Raw genomic sequence first — 20,079 nt, 5'->3', positions numbered from 1 at the left:
TTCTGGTTGCATCAACTGAAAATCCTTTAAATTTAAAAACAAAATTACAATGTGATCACAAATGGCAAATAAACTGACTCTTGACACACACACACAAAAGCACCCCTTTCAAAGTACAGTAATACAGTAAGGTACAGAATCTTAAGGTATTTTGCAGATTTGAATGCATTTCACCCTTGACCTCAAATGACAGTTGTAAACATCACTCATAAACAAACACTGGGGACACACAGTTATATTGGGGTTGTATGGGTGACGGTTGCTAAGCTACAATTATGGCCGATGTGACTTCTTGAATGTGGAAACTTGGCTGTGGTTTGCGCTAAAATGAAAAATGAGGAGGTATCATTGTCAGCCAATATGGCCGACTAAATATGAGTTATTGATAACAACCCCAGACTTTCAATATTGTGCATCCCTAGTAAACATTCCACCAGTAAACTCATCTTATTTATCACTGTCAACATCCTGCATATTAAAAATCTGATCACTGCTCCGAATAAAACCATGACCAGTTACCCCCTAAAATGTGCCGTTCTACTGGGAAGTACTGAAACGGTTGTTTACATCGAGAAATATAATAACCCAAATGCAGAAGACACACAAAATGGAGGTTGCTTAAGATTTGTCCTTTTCAGTGGAGTGCGACTGTAAACAGTGACAGACCGTTGTACATCAATACAATGAATACCAATACAATTCAACTTTTTGGGAAATAACGTTGTTACTCAACCTCACAGAAAATGGATTTTGAAAAGGTGTCCAGGACTAATGCATTTCATATGGCCTATTGAGCACCATGTCCGGTGTTTCTGTTTCTTATAGCCGGGAATGCAGAAGTGCTCCATCCAGTCTGGTGGGCTCAGTCCTCTGAGTAACTCTTATTTTGAAGGCCCAGTTGCAATGCCGCATATGACTCATCAATAGCGTGACTCTTATTATGACAGTCCAATTGCCATGCTGTGAATGACTCATCAACAGTATCAGTGTCATATGACTCCTGCAAACCCCATTCTGTCAAATAAACTGTGATTCAGTAACTTCCCAGAACCCAGAACCCCTCACCCCTCACTGGTGCCCAAGGCTGGCAACCACTCGTGCTGGGAACAGAAAAACAAAACATTTCCAAGAAAAGGCTGCGGCATCATGTTTTGTAATAGTTCCTAACATTAAAAACAGCATCATAACTTAAGTGGATGACAAAACCATTATTTAACAGGACTTTCCGTGAAAAATTGACACATGTACCCCACCTCCGCCCTAGACCTAAACACCCACACACACAACACAACATGATTTCTGCTTCTGAATACCTTTTGCCCCAAACGATCGGGTCAGAATAGTCAGCTGGGATGAATTTCCTGAAACATCGCCATTTGTTGGAGTACCTTCCGCATGCTATAGGCACTTGTAACACTAATCTGTCAATCAAGCAGCAATGAAGCTGTCAATGAAGCATTGGCTTTGTTGAGGAACTGAAAAAACTGGAATACACTGATATTGTTTTGTAATACAGAAAACAAACACCCTGAAAACAACAAACAAAACTTTCCTGGTAGCATTACCATTCTGCAACGTGAAAACTACTGACGTACACCTTTTAACAAGACACACTAGATGACAAATATCACACAAAACCAGCAGACAAAAATACATACAAATATAAAGTGAAATTAGCATCCTCAGAAAATAGTTTAGTTGCAGTTTTAAAAACATGCCTGTATTGAAACATAGCCAGTGCACATTCACAGAAAATATACACACAATGAACACATAGCATTCTTAACAAAACCCTTATCAATCTGTAAAGGACACCATACACAATAACTTCAGGATTCTCCTGGTTAGGGAACCGAATCAGCTGTGGAGTTAATGCAGCAAAGGCAAAACTTTGATACATGAGCGTCTAGAAGATCTATAAATTAACTGTTTTAATTTTACGTAAGGACGATGAAAGTAGAGTGCAAATTTCTCAAAGAATAATCTGCATGACTGAATAATATGCCAAATTCCACAGATGGATTGGAGAAATTGGTACGCCCCTTTTAGACACTCAGTATTCATACAGCTGCATGGTACACCCCTTTAGACATTCAGTATGCACACAGCTGCACAGTACACCCTTTTAGACGCTCAGTATTCACACAGCTGCACAGTACACCCCTTTAGACACTCAGTATGCACACAGCTGCACAGTACATCCCTTTAGACACTCCGTATTCACAAAGCTGTACAGTACACCCCTTTAGACACTCAGTATGCACACAGTTGCACAGTACACCCCTTTAGACGCTCAGTATGCACACAGCTGCACAGTACACCCCTTTAGACACTCAGTATGCACACAGTTGCACAGTACACCCCTTTAGACACTCAGTATGCACAGTTGCACAGTACACCCCTTTAGACACTCAGTATGCACACAGTTGCACAGTACACCCCTTTAGACACTCAGCATTCACAAAGCTGTAGCACACAGAGAAACCTTTCATGCTTTCAAACCTGTCCCTTCGGAAAGGAGAGTGTAGTTTGAGTATCGTCTCTCCCCCTTTTTGCCCCATTACTTTTCACTGTCATCGCAAAATCTGTCCCAGAAATTATGCTTACCTTTTACATTTACGTTCCTCTTTTTTCTTTCTTTTTTCCTACCGTATAAAAAAATGGAAGCATTTGACAAAATCCCCGTGACACTTGACAAAATGTTCAGAGGTCATCTCTTTTTTCTGATGTGTTCCTTTTCCTTAGTCCTCCTTAGTCTGAAGCTTCCGTTTCCAGGCCTCGTTCAAGTAAACCAGTCGTTTGTAGTTGAGCGTAAAAAGGATGAAGTTGAGAGCACAGGTGGTAATGCCGATGATGCAGAAGTCTTTCAGCACAAAGTGCAGGATGTAGCTCAGATATAACGAGCCTGTGACCGACACAATGGATGTCGTCATGAGGATCAATGCAGCCATTGCACTTACAGTGAGGCCTACAGAGACAGGGGCAGGGTCACAGCAAGCGGAAAGGGACTCAGCACTCAGCGGCACGGACATAGAACACTTAATTGTGCCATAAAACTATTAAAAGTCAGAAATAAACATCACACAACAGATTATAGTGAATTTATGGACAGCTTTGTTACATTTCTTTTTTTCTTTTCTTTTTTTTTTGCCAACACAAAGGTTAGCCCACTTTTAACCACTTCTGAACCCACTTACCTAGTAACAGCTGAAACAGATAAAATATAAGTCCATAGATGCTGTTTGGCTGGTTCATCACACCATTTTCACCAAAAATTGAACCTAGTAGTCCAAATCCCCTACCCCACCTGTAATGACAGGAAAATAATAATAGCTATATTTTATTATTATTATTTTTTAAAGTCATTTGCAGCCAGTTCTGAGGCAGTAAGTAACCAATAAAAGAAATGATCAGTTATGGACATGTCAAGAGCCACTCTCGATTTTAGTCTTCATTTAACCATGGGAAATTGTGGAAGACACACATGTAAAAAATAACTTTAACCATTTTGTTAAACTGAGTGCACAAGTATTTAGACAGTAATGTTTCTACTCTGTACTCCAGCACATTGTACTAGAAATTAAGCAATGAATATGAAGTTAAAGTGCAGATTATCAGCTTTAATTTGGGGGTATTTCATTTTTTTATTTCAAAACCCAATATGCCGGAGTACAGAGCCAAAACGGCAATTGCGGCACTCAAAATACGCACAACACTGGATGATATTATATTGCATTTTTATTTTATGTCCCTTGAACAAGAAGTTTCATCGTAGTATAATATGCAGTCACCCAGCAGCTAAGTTAATATCTCACAAATGAATGATAGTAACGTAACACACCTGTTGAAACAAATTCTCTACATCATAAGTAACAGACTTATAAACAGACGAGAAGGCTAACAAATAGCTTACATTAAGGCCGTTCAGTAAAGTAATCATCGTTCAGTAAAGAAATCAACTGAATTAGACTAGAAATAACGTCTTTTGTGTCAAACACTGGGGAAATTAAGGAAATTAACCGGCTGTAGTAGAACGTCCTAATTTACATGTGAGCTAGCGATTGGTAGAGTCCACCGCTGCAGCCAACTAGCCAGGTAACGTCGCCAAAACGCACACAAACAAATTTGACTAATGTAGTCGCTAAAATGAATGAGCAAAAAAGTCCCAGCATACTAACAGCATCACCAACCCGGAACAATATAGCTAGCTAACCTGAATAATTGGGGAAAGTAGCATCACTCAGCCCTTGACCTGAACCTAGCTTCGAAGCGAGATCAACAGTAATTTACATTGGCTCTACCAAGACACATGAGTTGGCAACGAGATCACATAATCTGACATCTGTCTGTTGACTGCAAAAAGCTACTTGGATAGCTATAAGTGACGTTAACAGAGATACCTGGAGGTGAACACTTTAGAGCAGCTCACGGAGTTGCTCACGTCGCACAGGGGCTGATAACTGGGGTCCCTCGCCTTTTCCCTTTCCACGTGGAATGCATACATTGACAATAAGATACCCAGCAAACAAACGAGAAGCCTGGCGATTCTTTCCCATCGAGGGGTAGACACTCTCAGGACGGGCGCCGCCATCTTTCTACGCTCTTCCTCGCTTCGTCGTCTTCTTTTTAATATTTATTATGTAGCCTATAATCGTAGCATGACGACATGCTGCTGCCACCTAACATTCTGGAGGTTTAAATAATTATTGTACCAGTGTAACTGTTCTTAATGATGTAATTATACATGTAAATATTATATAATTAAAAAAACTCCCCAATTTAATAGTTTCCTCTGAATTATGTGGAGGAGAGCAGCATTGTTCTGCCCTCTGATTTTCGAGCAATCCACTTCTCCATGCTTTCACCCCAGTCTCATAATTGCGCTTTGTGGCTCATCCTTTTCATGCCTTATTTAAGAGATAAGACTCCAATTTGTGGCACGAAAAAGTTATGAAAAGTAATGCACCCCAAAGGGAGAACACTACACCAACATTCCAATGTACATATTTTGGAGTTTTTACGATATTTTGGAGTTTTTACTACACATATTTTTGCCAATTTCCTTAAACGTACAAAACCGTTTTTTTCCCCACAAGTACCTTGAACGGCACCCATCCCTACTGTGTTCGTGTCCGTAATCCACCATCTCCACCTCAGTTACATGTTTTATTCTGTTTTTTTTACATTGTCACCTTTCGTTCTCGCTGTCATTGATATCCAGGAAGCGAACAACCTCGCGAATGGTTGCAACCCTGGCCAATATAAGATTCAGTTATCGTTCCTATGATATGTAGAGCACACTTTAATAAAAACAGATTCTCATTATTTTGTTATATGTCCATTCTGTGAAATATTTATGATACTGGTTTTTAATAAAGGTAATATTAAGGCGCACATCATGAAAATATACCGATATTGATTGTTTTTTGTTGTTTACTTTGCCATACTTTTTTCCTGTGTGATTAATGAAACTTAATAATAATAATAATAATAATAATAATAATAGTAATAATAATAATAATAACTAATTCATCATCAAATACTATAGGAACATTTGTTTAGATCACCCACACACAAGATACCTATACCTATATTCTTTAGTTGTTTTTACAATCCTTTAATATTGCAGTGAAAAATACTTGGTTCTTTTTGTGGCACTACATAAAGAGAATATTGGAACATAGGTTTGTTTGTTTTATTATTGAAATTTAAAAGGTAAACCAAGTTTACATTTTCAGAACTTTTCATACAATTAGCACAACAACACCAAAAATGTGAATGATTTTTACAATGCATTCAATGGGCACCGTTTTTACAAATCTTGAATTAATTTCTCAGTCAGACTCAACCACCAGAAACTACATTTCTACTGGTTGATTTGCAAATGGTTGCAAACGCTATTTAAAAACTGATACATATAGTAGAAAAATCAAGGAGATAGCAATTTGCTAAGCCACAAATATAATATTGAATTGCATTCAAATCCATAAAAAAAACGTTTTCATAATAGCTATAGAAACAAATTGCTGATGCAGATTGTGGTTCTGATTGTGAATGGGATATCATAGAAAAATCTTGCCTGATTCAGTTGGAGACCTGCCCAGGTGTTGAAGGAATTTCATCTTTGAAATGATTTTGTTTAATTAAGGTGAACCCAGGAGGAAATAGAAAAGAGGGTAAAAGCAGAAGACAAATGGCTGGAAAATGGAGGGGTACACCCCGTGTGATAAAGGATGGTGATTACATAATACATCCAATGATAATGTGTTAAAAGTAATTGGTGTCAATCGATTTCTTTATCCTAAAACATTCATGATCTAAACACGGAATGCTGTCACAGTAATCAGTTTCCATGAGTAATGTTGCAGTTACTTATCATTTTGAGTAGTTGGATACATTGGAAATGAGATGCATTGTAATGAATATGTGTATTTCATTTAGAAATGCTAATATTTTGATGTTAGGTTGTGTCATTGTGAACAAGTGATTTGGTTCAAATTATTTTTGGTTTATGTATATTGTATCCAAGCAACTGAAAAAAGTGTTTAGATTTGATGATCCGTTTTCAGTTTTGTGTCTACAGTCTACAGTTCTGAAATAAAGTGATTGTAAAAAAATAAAAAATTAAGAAAACTAATAATAATAATAATAATAATAATAATAATAATAATAATAATAATAATAATAAACGTACATTTAAAGTGTAGTGTTCATGGTTAGTGCCTTCACCAATTGAGCCTCTTGGGGGCTCTCTTTGAGGAAAACAAGAATCGTGATTGCAATAGTTCAGATTAAGACCATATCTTAATATTTGTTGATTATGACCATATTCAAACGAACCAATTTTTAAACCAATTAAAGTCAAATTAAATTCCAGTTGCTATTTTTTTATTCAGAGGGCGTAAATTGAAACAAGCAGAACTGCGCCGTGGGTGCCTTTCTGTTGGGAGGGGAAAGGGGTGTGTACTTGTAGGAGTGAGTTACGAGAGAAAAACTAATCGTGCTTGTTCGGTAGCAGTGCAGAACCCGTGTCCCTCTCGCTCTTCTGTCGGAAATGGAGCGGTGGAAAGGCAGAGTGGCCCTTGTTACGGGAGCCTCGGTTGGGATCGGAGCAGCTATAGCTCGTACTCTTGTCCAGCACGGCATGAAGGTGGTCGGCTGCGCTAGGAATGTGGAGAAAATAGAGGTTGGTAATATCTAAGACAATTGCTAAGATATTTGCCATGTCTGCAAAATTGTAACTTACAAAATGCAGACACGTCCAATACGTCGGCCTAGCTACGTTGAACTAGTTAGCCCCTTTTGCGTAATCCACTAAATACTAATCGATTGCACTGGATAGCAAGTCAAGTTTATTCGCGAGCGAATCGCTGTCGCGGTCTAAAACAGAAATGAAGACAAGCAATTAATAGGTTGTTTGGTGCGTGTAGCGTCTGTGTCACATGCTATTGCGTTCACATACTATGTCGGTAGCTAACTCTAAAATACAATACTATTCGTTTTGGGTAGTTCCAACAATGAAGACGCTTGATAAGATTAAAAGTTGACAGTGACGCGATTCCAGTTTCTGAACATTCGTTCGATTTTGTATTGCTTTTGCAACTGATTCAGTCACCCTCGAAGAAGAACGACAGTTGCCAAGCTAGCTAGCAAGCAGAATTCAGGCCACTGTAAACTGGGCCTAGTATGCGAGTTAGTCATTAACAGGCGAAAAGCCCAAGTATCCCTCGTCAACCGGCAGTTTCCGCAGTCTGACACATCCAGTGAGTCAATCAGCGTTGGTCTGCAGGACTCTGGCCGCTGTTGGCACTGACACAATCAATACGCAATTCCCAGTTGGGGCACAAATCCAGTAATACATAAATAAGAAATGTAAACCCAATTAATTGTCTTTCAATAACTGGTTGATTAAGACACTATTTGGTTAATCACTCTGGTTGATGTATTGTAACCCTCACCTGTCCATGATTTATGCTGTAGTACTTACTTTTTTGCACTTCTGGTTAGATGCTTAACTGCATTTCCTTCGCTTTGTAACCGTAATCTGCACAATGACAACAAACTTGAATCTAATCTAATGTAATCTAATTATAGTCCTAATTAAGATATTTCTGGTTTATCTAGATGGTAGCTGATGGCTATCAAATTGAACTGATTTTTCCAATTGAATGGAAAACTGTTGCATCACTGCTGCAGTGGTGTTGTCGGGTTAAACAGGGAAGAGCTGCTTAGAGTTCATCTCATGGGTCAGTAATGTGTGGTTCCTTATCACTCCGGATCAAAGGTAGCATTTATACAACCTCTTGTGATTCTCCTGAACCAAAAAATGTCCAGCTTCCCAAGTGAGACGTACCATAATACTCCCACACAGTATACTGTCATGTGACTGAACTACAATCAATCGATGCTGTGTTAACAATTTTTAAGTAACTCTGATTTAAACGTTCAATAGGGCAGTGAAAAGTTTATCTGAAGGAGCAACTGGAATGTTCCCATTGTGAGGCACGGCGGGCGTGTGATATCGGTGCGATCCCTGAATCGATTCAGCCCCACAAAAGTGCCATTGTGTCCAGCCTTTGAAATCTCTGTGCCTGCTCTAATTATAGTTAAATACATGTTCTGATAGAAGCCTCTTTGTCTTCCTTTGAAGGTATCTGATTTCATGGGATGACTTATAAAATCCATGTTGTTCTTTTACTGGATTGGCATGTGCTAACCAGGGCCGGTATTACAGGTGTTACCAGTGTACTTTTGGGCCATTCCATTTTCCGGCCAACATCTGAGGCTGCCCCACAGCACCTCTTTGATTTTTTTCTTTTTCTATGTGTTCTTAAAGGGACAGTAGGTCATTTCTTCTAACGGTCAAGAGAGGAATTGCAACAACAAACACCCTCAAAGCACAACACTGTTTATCCCTCCCCCTTCTCTGTGAACCAGCTAATATTGAAACACCGTTGGCTGTGGCGATTAGAACCAATTTTCAACCAATGAGCTTTAATTATTGTGCGGCTATACAATATTTTGGTTCAGAGTGTCAACTGTATATTTTGAAACCTGAATTTAGGGGCTATAAGCACAGGCAGTGGGTGAGGAGTCAACAGTCAGTGAGCCTTTTTCAATGACAGGAGGGGATTTACAATGGATTTACAATCATACTCATTTTGTTTTACCAGTAGACGTATTTACAGTTCATCAAGTGACGTAAAACACATAAGGGCACAAAGTGTGATTTTTAGAGGTCCATAACTTTGTTATGGGAAGCCCTAAATCTTTGTTATTTTTTATGTAGGGATAATTCTGCATGTAGAATATCTGGTCTCAGATCTCATTTTGGAGATGTATGCACTTTTTTTCACTGGCGAACAATTTTTGGGGGTCATATCTCCAAAAGTAAACACAATTTTTGTATCAATTTATTTGTCATCTGAGAGCACTATCTCATTGTGTAAAGATAAACGCGTTACTAATTAACATTAGCTGAGACATGACCCATGGGAAATTCAATTGGGCTATTTGTTCTTGTATCTCATCATTGTCCACCAACACACAGAAAAATAAAAATAAATTGTAGAGGTGCTGTGGTGCAACCTCCTGGAGTTGGCCCTTGTACACTTTCTGTATTCTTTGCGGCTACATTCCAGAAGGTTCAACATGGCTTTTATTGTTCCCGCATGAGCGGCCATTTTGTATTGTCTCTCTAGCTGAAGCCCGGAAGGCAAAATGACTGGTTGCTACATAAGGCCTTTAGACTGCTATCCAGAGCAGCTTACACAGATCACACTTTTTCTATATTATCCATTTATACAGCGAGATATTTACTAGATGGACACGATGAGTACTTTACAACGGTACAACAGTGCCCCAGCTGTGGACCGAGCGCAGAACTTTGAAGTTGCAAGGCCTTGTTCTCCAACCATTACGCAACAGTGTCAGTCATGCTTTTACTCTGCTGCTGGTGTGTGCGTGAAGCCAGGAACCCTGTTCAGCGTCATCGGGCAGAGTGTGCTCACCGTGACTCGCAGGCCAGGCCCAGCTGTTTGTGAACAGGCTCGTTCCACGTCAACTCAAATGAAGCGCACACCAAAGCATCTCTTCAGTTTCTTGTGTGGCCGTAGGCAATGACGAGGAATTGAAATCCTGAAAAAGCGAGCTTCGTGCGCCGCTTAGTTTTTGGGATTTAATGCAAGTTGGAACTTTTAAGTGATGGCCCCCTACTTTTCAGAAGGCTCTAGCACAAAAATCCAAGCAGCATATGAAGCTCAAATGTTCAGGATTCAAGAGCTGCTCCAGTGCACTTAGTTTGAGTTGGAATGGCCCGGCACCCCATTTGTGCTTTGGAGTAATAAATGAGCACTTTACGTTAAGCCCATCTAAAGCTGTCATTCCCCTTTAAGGTGTGAAGGGGGTAGCTGAACATCACCTTGTTTAGATTGTTCTTGTAGGACTACCCACTGCCACAGACACGGAGGACATCTCCAGAAATGGTGTTGAACGGCTGGGTCTCAGGGTGCCAGATATACAGCTGGATAGTTGTGTCCAGCTGTACTTTGCTTTTAAAATTAAGATTTGTCGAAATACATTTGAATGTGTCTCCATGAAAAAGTTGGCAAATAGTAAACGGACTCTGAATCAACTCCCCTCACAGGATCTTTCCCAGCACCTGGCCCTATGATTAAATTTGGCCTGTCATATTCCATTTCCCTCATCATTGGGGGGGGGGGGGGGGGGGGGGGATTGATTAAATGAGAAATTGAGGGGCGCCTCTCGAAGGGTTAAGATGCAGGTCTGTTGGCGATTAATGTCTGAGGATGAGCAGTTTCTCCCCTTGGTGAGGAGGAAGCTGAACGTGTTGGTTCACAGAGAGAATCTGAGCCCCCTGTAGTTACGGTTCATCAAGGATTAGCAGCCGTTCCCATTGGCCTGCGCTGTACGCCGTACATAACGGCAGACACGGGAATGCCTGTTAGTCATGCATACTCACTGAAACACAGATCTGCACTGTAATCAGAGGGTGTTGGCTGTATTTACTACTCACTGTTTTAAGCAAGAATTGAGGGAATTAGTGTTAACCACCTACTGCAAATTATGCCATTTTCTTTCAGGAATCATTACATTTCATTAGATTATGGGCATTGTAGTAAATGCGCTTATCCGGTGCAACTTGCACTGCCTTTGCTTTTTTTACTGAAGCAATTAATGTCAAGTACCTTGGGTACAATGGCAGTGTTAAACCAGTTAACCAGTAAACCTTAAACATTATGTTGCACTGCCATGTATATAAATAGCTGGTTTTAAATTCATTTTGTAATCGATTTCAATGCTAATGCTCATATAATTCTGTTCTGCATTGTTTGTAATGTCACAGTAGATAATGACTTGTCTACTGATTTGCCTTTAATAGCTTATAAACAAGCCATTTAATAATTAGTTTAATTGCATTTGACAATTCACTTTCAAATGGACAGATGCATGGTTGCATCCCTGACCATGCCCTGATTATGGGTGAGAACCTCCCTATTAGCTATGATTAGTAAACCTGTGAATTCTGTTAAAATCAAATTCATTCATGGAAGAACTTTAATCTCACTTGACCGAGAGACTGGTCCAGCATGCACAGGGATGTACCAGGTGTTTGATGTACATGCAATTTTCACCAGTTTAATTTCTATACACCAAACTCTCCACACGTACCCAGGGTTCACAGCTAGCTGATTGACTTAACTGCTACCTTGTTGGTTTTACGCTCATTGCAAAGCTATTGATGTACAAAAAATGCCGTCCATGTTCTTTTCAGTTTTCTTCAGATCCAGACCAAGTGCATTGTCTCTGCTGCCAGTTTATTTTTATACTGGGGACTGAACCACAGCTTCCACGAGCCCTAATTGTACTTCCACTAGGCCTGACCTGCTGTTTGAACACATTTCATGAGTGTTTGTACCAAGAATTCATCATCAGATGCCCTGTGCCTTTTCCAAAAGGCCCCAGCTGTGCCTTTGTGTGTGATAATTGCCCCGTTCCAATTCCATTGTGATCATGGCACTTTTAATATTCTGACTCAGAGTACAAATCCCATCAGCAAACCAACCCATGGATATTGCACCAATGATCATTTGCTTCCATCACACCCAAATTGTGGCAGGTGTCCACTTGTCCCTGTACTGTGATTGGGGTTCCAGCCTCTTACATTCTAATGGATCGGTAACACCTGTTTGAGTGGTTTTCCTGGTCGGTTTCCGTTGAAGCGGCCGCGTCAATACCACTGCACATCCCGCAAACTCTCCCGTTTCCGAATTTCAGAAGCTGTCGGCGGAGTGCCAGAGCGCGGGCTACCCCGGCACCCTGGTGCCGTACAAGTGCGACCTGACGAGCGAGGAGGAGATCCTGTCCATGTTCTCCGCCGTCAAGACCCTTCACCAGGGCGTGGACGTGTGCGTGAACAACGCAGGCCTGGCCTGCAATGAGCCCCTGCTCAGCGGGAAGACCGACGGCTGGAGGACCATGGTCAACGTGAGTGGAGCCGCGGTCGCCTCGGCGACAACCCCGCTTTCCCCCCCGCGGCCCGCAGGCCCGCAGCGGGGAGCGGACGTGACGGGGCGCCGTGGTTTGAGGGTTGAGTCGTATGACTCGTGCATTGTTTTAACGTGGCTTCCCCTCCCTCGCACAGCTGTTTTTCTTCTGAGGGAGGAAGTGTTTCCTAAGGGTTCATCTTTTATCTACAGTCGTATTGATAAGGTTAAGGCACGTTGTTCTGTCTCCCAGAACAGCGGGACAAATCTTTTATTTATTTTTATTATGCGTACACGGTGAGCACTGTAATTCATTGGACATTTTTCGTTAATTCGGTTCTGTACTCGAGCACTTTGAGTTTGAAATGATACAATGACAATGAGGTTGAAGTGCAGACTCCGTTTTTTCAGGGTATGTTCATCCATATTGGATTAACCGTTTGGAAATGATAGAACCTTTTGTACACAGAGCAGGAGAGTGTTTTTGATCTGTTGGGCCATTGTCAGGGGTGTTTTCTTCACCAGAGAGAGTATTCTCCAGTCATCCACTACAGTGGTCTTCCTTGGTCTACTGGGTCTTTTGGCATAATTGAGTTAACCAGTAGTTTTATTTCTTGTTAATAATGAACCAAATTGTTGACTTGGGCATGCCCAGGGTTTTTGCAGTGTTCCTGATTTTATTGTTTTTTTATTTCTGAGCCTTATGTCTGCCAGCTTAATTTGCATCAACATTGCTGTTTTCCTCATGTTGTCACACCCAAAAGCAATCTCCAAAGGGAACTACAAAATCTAGAATCGAGTCTAGACATCAACAGGTCTCCTCTGCATTCACCAATGGCACAAATGAATACACATGACTAACGAAACACATCTTTGAAGCCAATTCAACAAATACCTGTAGTTCCTTAAAATGGAGGGACCATGTACAAAAAATACATTTCTAAACGGTTCATCCGATATAGATGAAAATACCCTTAAATTAAAGCTGACAGTGCTTCAACCTCATTGTCATTGTATCATTTTGTAAGAAACCCCCCAAATACACCAAAAGGCGGAAGTATCTGAGAGGTGAAGGAAACCTGTGTAGTCTGACCAATGCTACTGAAACAGAGTTAGTTTAATTTTGGTCTTGTTTATCTGACTCCAAAAGATAAGTTCAACTGCTCCTCCGTTCTAGCAGTTCAACAAAAGGAATTGCAAATGTCCGCCAATAGTGTGGCTCTATCTATTTACGCAGACGTGCTTGTGGCATGTATAGCCTACAATGATACACTTAGTACTTGTGATGGCACTGGTGTATAGGCGAGTGACTACGGGGTGCAGGTATCTTAGGTTGTCTATGTCTGTTAGGACTCTAAACTGCTAAGTGTGCAGTGGTGTTGAGTCAAGAGGATGCAGGTTAAAATGAATACAATTTATTCAACAATGTGCAATGCAGAAGTATAATTATGTGGAAAGGTGCAATATGAATGGCTATACGTGAATGGTGCGGAGGAGGTCATATTAGCGAGTCTCCTCAAACCATTCCAGGTTCCCCTCTATATACCCAGGGTTTACAGGAAAACAACAAATCATCAAATAAAGAGTCACAAGATAACAACAATGGTCCTGCTGATGTTATCTCTGTATGTCCAACAAACCTGGTTAACCTTTGTATCACAGCTGGATGCTGACTCACACGTAACTTGAATTACCTGTGGTTTATTCCCACAGGATCTTTATTCAGCAACCGGTGTACCACACCACCAATGACACCAAACTATTTCCCACGTCATTAGCTATCTAAAGACACCAAACGCTGTATGTGGAAAACCCATGGTATATACAGTGCTATTTCAACTCATCAGTTCTGGGAGCATTCCACTGAGGTGGCAGAATTGCGCAGAGGCAGCACAATGATGAGAACAATAGTCCTGTATTGACGAGCACTGTCTTTTCATCAAACCTTGCTGACCCTGTGTCAACATGGTCTACACAGTCCGTTTCCTTTTGGGGGTCTGCAGAGAGGCACACTTATGTAAAATGCCCTAGTTTCAAGCTCAAAGTTCTCGAGTACAGAACCAAAATAAGTTACTCACTGTGACGGTTTACTTTGCAGACCCATCATAATCCTGGGTGATTTGAGTTGATAATATGTGATTATGAATATAATTTATCTTATTATCAGGAGTACCCCTGCAGCTGTGTGGAGCGCAGGCTCCATGGCCTACGACTGTCAAACTTTTTATCAGTTCGGCTGCTTTTGCTTTTTTCCCAGGTGAACATTCTAGCATTGTCAATCTGCACACGTGAGGCTTACCAGTCAATGAAGGAGAGAGGTGTGGATGATGGCCATATTATCAACATCAACAGGTAGCCTGCAAATCCCATCCATTCTGGACTGAACAATCAACCACTCGCCTCTTACCTTGTGCCGAGTTCTCGTCTAGTTTAGTCAGTGGAGCCTTTAGCTGGTACGGTCTGTGTGTTGTAGCAGATGAGAAAAACAACTCTGTTCCATCATCTGTCCTTAAATCCCTGCCATCATATTGACAGAGCTGTGTGCCAGCCAGGAACCGCACAGAATAGTCGCATTTATCCAGGGAAAGGGGTCACATGCTAAGCAGGCGAATGAAGATGACCGTAGATTAAATGGAGCAAAACGTCATCCAGGCAAAATTAATTGCTCTCGACTGCTTTGCCTGTTAAGAATAATTTAATTAAGCAAGAAACCTTTAGTCATAAATCAATGTGCATTAAAGAAATTTGCAGTGGAAGGCCTTGGCTCTTGATCTGAGTGTATTTTGTTCCTGTAGTATGAGTGGACACAGGGTGGTGGCCAATGCTGTCACGCACTTCTACTCTGCCACCAAGTACGCTGTGACTGCACTCACAGAGGCTCTGCGACAGGAACTGCGGGAAGCCAAGACTCACATACGAGCCTCGGTAAGAGCCGTCTACACCTGGTACAGCCTCTATAAGAGCCGTCTACACCTGGTACAGCCTCTATAAGAGCCGTCTACACCTGGTACAGCCTCTATAAGAGCCGTCTACACCTGGTACAGCCTCTATAAGAGCTGTCTACACCTGATACAGCACATACACCTGATACAGCACATGCACCTGGTACAGCCTCTATAAGAGCCGTCTACACCTGATACAGCCTCTATAAGAGCCGTCTACACCTGATACAGCACATGCACCTGGTACAGCCTCTATAAGAGCCGTCTACACCTGATACAGCCTCTATAAGAGCCGTCTACACCTGATACAGCACATACACCTGATACAGCACATACACCTGGTACAGCCTCTATAAGAGCCGTCTACACCTGATACAGCCTCTATAAGAGCCGTCTACACCTGATACAGCACATACACCTGATACAGCACATGCACCTGGTACAGCCTCTATAAGAGCCGTCTACACCTGGTACAGCACATGCACCTGGTACAGCCTCTATAAGAGCGGTCTATACCTGGTAAAGCCTCTATACGAGCCGTCTACACCTGGTACAGCACATGCACCTGATACAGCCTCTATAAGAGCCGTCTACACCTGATACAGCACATACACCTGATACAGCACATACACCTGGTACAGCCTCTATAAGAGCCGTCTACACCTGATACAGCACATACACCTGGTACAGCCACTATAAGAGCTGTCTACACCTGGTACAGCACATACAAGTCTCGGTAAGAGCTGTCTAAACCTGGTACAGCACATACAAGCCTCTATAACACCTGTCTAAACCTGGTACACATACTAAGCCTGGTTCATATCAGCCATTGGCTTCCAAACACTTGCACCATTTGAGTGACAGGCCTATGTACAGACCACATGAAGGGCTGTTATGCACTCATTCTGCATCAATGAGCTACAGGGGCTTTTATCAGATGCCATTCATGCATTAAAGCATTTCAGTGCTTATGTCCTCAGTTTGTCTCTGAACCAGGAAAATGTATTTTTTCAGGCTTAGGTTGCTTAATTAGCAGTCTGCAGTATTGATACTGTAAGAGAGGGAGATATAAGAAGCCTGTGGGTACTCTGTGAAACCTCTCACAGCTTAAGAGAAGAAAGCCTTTTTTTAGACAAAGAGCTGGACTGGTCTGCACTTAAAAAGCCTGCATTTTGTGTGTATTGAATTTGTTTCATTCTGCTCATGGTGAGTGATCCCAAGGCCTAAAAACACTGCGTTGACATTTCCCCACAGTGTGTGTCTCCTGGGTTAGTGGAAACTGAGTTTGCCTTTCGACTTTACAACAACAACCCAGAGAAAGCCGCTGCCACTTATGAACAAATCAAGGTAAAAACTAAAACAAAAAAATTCCTTCAGTTACAAGTAGCAAACACAAGGTGGCTATTATGACTATTATCATCAGAATGAAAGTCTTTTTTTTTTAATGGTGAAAGTCTCACCTGCGGTGATAAATTGCTGAATTTCTAAAATGTGTTCCTTCCCTCAGTGCTTGGAAGCAACTGATGTAGCCAGCGCAGTAATGTATATCCTCAGCACACCTCCACACGTGCAGGTAAGCGTAGTTATGAAATGATTGTTGAATTATATGTTATGTTGACCCTTGTAGATAGGGAGGGGGGGGGGCAAAAAGGGACATGACCACTCAATGCACAGTAAACCAGTAAGGCAGTGTCCTGTTCATCTCCTGAGTGCCATGTTAAGGAGAAATTACTTGAAGTTACCACCATTTTGTGAGATTTACAAAAACAACAGAAATGTGTTCCCTCTACAACATATTTGCCCATATTTTTTAAAGTTTATTCTTCCACTTTCCCATAAACATGTATGTAAGAATGGCCATTTCCCCTGGCTAACCTTGACATACAACTCAAAATCAGAAGTGAGGTTTAACTTTTCTGAGGAAGTTGAGGAACTGATTCAAAGACTGTTGTCAGAGATTGTTTGACTTGTTTTCCCCATTGTGACGTATTTTCTCACGCCCAGATCGGAGATGTCCTAATGAGGTCGGTCGAGCAGGTGGTCTAGCGGTGTGTCGCGATGCAGCTGGAGCGCACGTTGGGGGCATCGCCCTCTCTACAGCGACACCTGCTGGGCACACGAGGCATTAATCTGGACGGGAGGATTCAGGGCGGGTGGGAGAGCAAATCCTGTGACCTGGTTGTGGTTTTTACTCGAGGCAACGCAGCGGAAGACGACGGGGGGAATTATTCAGAGTGCGGCAGCAATTGAACGTATGATTTCAGCTCCTCCATGTTCTCGAGCCTTGCACACGCGTCGGTGACTGTGATAAGGCATCGCCTCTTATTTGTTCGTCCTGAACACGGGCGCATTCCAGGTTTAAAGTGAAAACGCACTGTTTTCACTTTATGTGTGTGTGTGTGTGTGTGTGTGTGTGTGTGTGTGTGTGTGTGTGTGTGTGTGTGTGTGTGTGTGTGTGTGATGTTGCACTTTTGTTTAGGAAGTAAAGTAAAAAATAAAGATTTTTGAAATGGTGGTATTTTTGAAAAGCATCACACATTTGATGGTAATGAAGTATGCTCAATAGCTCTTAAAGTCATGCTCAGATTTTCACCTTTTATGTTCGAGAGCACAGCTGCTTCACTAGCTGTAGTGTAACTTCCTTCATCCATTTAGCTTGAGTGCTGCCATGTCTACCGTGCTGCATGTCATTCACCACCCCTGTGTGCGTTCCCAAAATGTCCTCTTTAGAATGGTTTGAATGTAAAATGTTATATTCTGACAGTTTTTACCCCTAAGTGAGCATTTGTCATGATTAAAAGTACTACTATTTTGAAATGTGTAATCTGATGTGTATAATGTTTAATATGTGTCATTTGTTACTCTGTGACAGTTGGCACTAAATCATGCTTGTTTCTAAGTGCCTTTCTGGTTTTGCCAGGGAAACTAAAAATCACCCTCAGCAATACCTGATTTAGCACTTCTAATATGCTAAGTATTCATGATAATGAGGAGATTCATCTCTTCAGGATATCTGTACAGAGAATCATTTAAAAGCATGTGATTTTGAATTGCTTGTGCCAATATCTCCACTCCCAAAGCCCTGATAAATCTTGCCAAAAGATGCAGGCTCATGTCATATTGCAGAGGTTATTTTATTTAATGATATTGAACAAAATAGAATTTAAAATATGAATATTGATCATGCTGCAAATGTTAAAATGTTCAGCTGCTTTGGCTGATAACAACAAGGTTTTGATTAATAAAGTAAAATCTGAATGCTGGATGCTTTGGCCTGTGTCGTTGTGTCCGCTGCATTCAATTCTTTTCCCATGTCCCAAAATTCCAGCTGAGTTGAAAAGGATTCCAGGTTGTGGAGGAACTCCAATATTTCACGCATCATCACTTGCGTTGGTGCAGGAGCGGGAAGATGTTATTTCCCGCTGACGGTGGCGCGTTGAACATCCTGTTGCGAACCGTGGGCGGAATGACTGACGGAGTACAGTTTGCTCCTATGGCATCGGAGTCGGTCTCTGTGCTTTAAAGCATAAGCCTACGTCATTATTGTTTCGGGCTACACCCCCGACACATCCACCAAACGGGAGCTAACATAGAAGCCTGTCGCAAAACGGTTGAACGTGCCCCAGCATACAGGGGGGCAGGACCGGGGTTGGGCAACACCATCAGTGGCGGTGCAGGACTGCACACATTTTTAAAGCGACGTCTGTCACGAGATGCCTCCTGAAGTGCGTCAACCCAACAGAGAAAAGTTAGTCAACTTTGCACTTCCTAAGTTAGCTTTACACATCCCAACAACTTTCATTTCAGTAATTGTCTAGCAAGAAACAGCTTCTCAAAGAAATGGTAGGAATGGTTGGTATTTATATAGCGCTGTACAATTTATCCATACGCACACACACACCAACGATTGGCTTCCAGGCAAGGATCATTTGGGGGTTAGGTGTCTTGCCCAGGGGACACTTCGACATGCCCAGGGTAGGAATCGAATCGGCAACCCTCCGACTGCCAGACGACTGCTCTTACCGCCGTATGTTTCTTTGTTAAACTGTTATCATATGCCTGGCATATATGTCTGTAGAATTCATTCATGTGATTGTCATAATTTAAATGTCCTATACGACGGTCTGATTTGGGGTAACCGTGATTAGTTGATAAGTACAGTATTTTGCTTGCCATCCCGTCATCCCATTTTTGTTATGTGAAATGACAATGTATGATCTAACTTAATTTAGAGAAGAAAAAAAAAACACTTCTCCAAAGCCCCTGTGGATTCGGCGTTGCGGAAGATATGACCATTGAAGCATTTAGCACAGTTGGTGATTTCACGCCATCAGGACCCTTAAACCTGGGCCACGTTCAAGCCGCGACAAAACGTTTATTTAGACAGAAATGGTGGCGCGCTGAACATCGTGCTGCAAACCGTGGGCGGATTGACTGACATAGTACAGGTTGCTCCAATGGCGTCTGGGAGGGCGTTCTCCGGGATTTAAAGCACATCATTATTGATTCGGGCTACACCCCCTCGACACACCCACCAAACGGGAGCAAACATACCTATTTACAAGCCTGTTGTAAACTTTGCACACGGTTGAGAGAAAATATGTCGTTCAATACAGAAAGTGTAGGAAAAT

At 41.7% G+C, this 20,079-nt stretch overlaps 2 protein-coding genes across 2 annotated transcripts; one reads left to right on the top strand and one right to left on the bottom strand.

Moving 5' to 3' along the window:
* Positions 1 to 4,591, bottom strand: LOC133107955 (vitamin K epoxide reductase complex subunit 1-like protein 1). Its single transcript, XM_061217300.1, has 3 exons — positions 4,401 to 4,591; positions 3,198 to 3,307; positions 1 to 2,968 (listed from the first exon to the last, which is right to left on the bottom strand). Exons 1-3 carry the CDS (start codon positions 4,589 to 4,591, stop codon positions 2,742 to 2,744), a joined length of 528 nt encoding a protein of 175 aa, XP_061073284.1. The 3' UTR covers positions 1 to 2,741.
* A 2,363-nt stretch (positions 4,592 to 6,954) lies between these two features.
* LOC133108731 (dehydrogenase/reductase SDR family member 11-like) lies at positions 6,955 to 18,711 on the top strand. Its single transcript, XM_061218436.1, has 7 exons — positions 6,955 to 7,186; positions 12,298 to 12,507; positions 14,764 to 14,858; positions 15,302 to 15,431; positions 16,703 to 16,795; positions 16,956 to 17,021; positions 17,453 to 18,711. Exons 1-7 carry the CDS (start codon positions 7,055 to 7,057, stop codon positions 17,492 to 17,494), a joined length of 768 nt encoding a protein of 255 aa, XP_061074420.1. The 5' UTR covers positions 6,955 to 7,054; the 3' UTR covers positions 17,495 to 18,711.
* Positions 18,712 to 20,079: the final 1,368 nt, after the last annotated feature.

The sequence above is a fragment of the Conger conger genome, chromosome 13 (assembly GCF_963514075.1).
Source record: "Conger conger chromosome 13, fConCon1.1, whole genome shotgun sequence".
NCBI lineage: Eukaryota > Metazoa > Chordata > Actinopteri > Anguilliformes > Congridae > Conger > Conger conger.
The sequence above is the reverse complement of the archived record's forward strand: the minus strand, read 5'-3'. Positions and strand labels throughout refer to the sequence as shown.

Bases quoted from the DNA above. Each gene is read 5' to 3' on its own strand.
- LOC133107955 (XM_061217300.1), bottom strand. From the start codon at position 4,591: ATGGCGGCGCCCGTCCTGAGAGTGTCTACCCCTCGATGGGAAAGAATC. The intron at 3,308-4,400 runs GTATCTCTGTTA...CTGTCATTACAG, and splicing joins TCTAAAGTGTTCACCTCCAG to GTGGGGTAGGGGATTTGGAC. The intron at 2,969-3,197 runs GTAAGTGGGTTC...CTGTCTCTGTAG, and splicing joins TCTGTTTCAGCTGTTACTAG to GCCTCACTGTAAGTGCAATG.
- LOC133108731 (XM_061218436.1), top strand. From the start codon at position 7,055: ATGGAGCGGTGGAAAGGCAGAGTGGCCCTTGTTACGGGAGCCTCGGTT. The intron at 14,859-15,301 runs GTAGCCTGCAAA...TTGTTCCTGTAG, and splicing joins CATATTATCAACATCAACAG to TATGAGTGGACACAGGGTGG. The intron at 17,022-17,452 runs GTAAGCGTAGTT...TCTCACGCCCAG, and splicing joins GCACACCTCCACACGTGCAG to ATCGGAGATGTCCTAATGAG.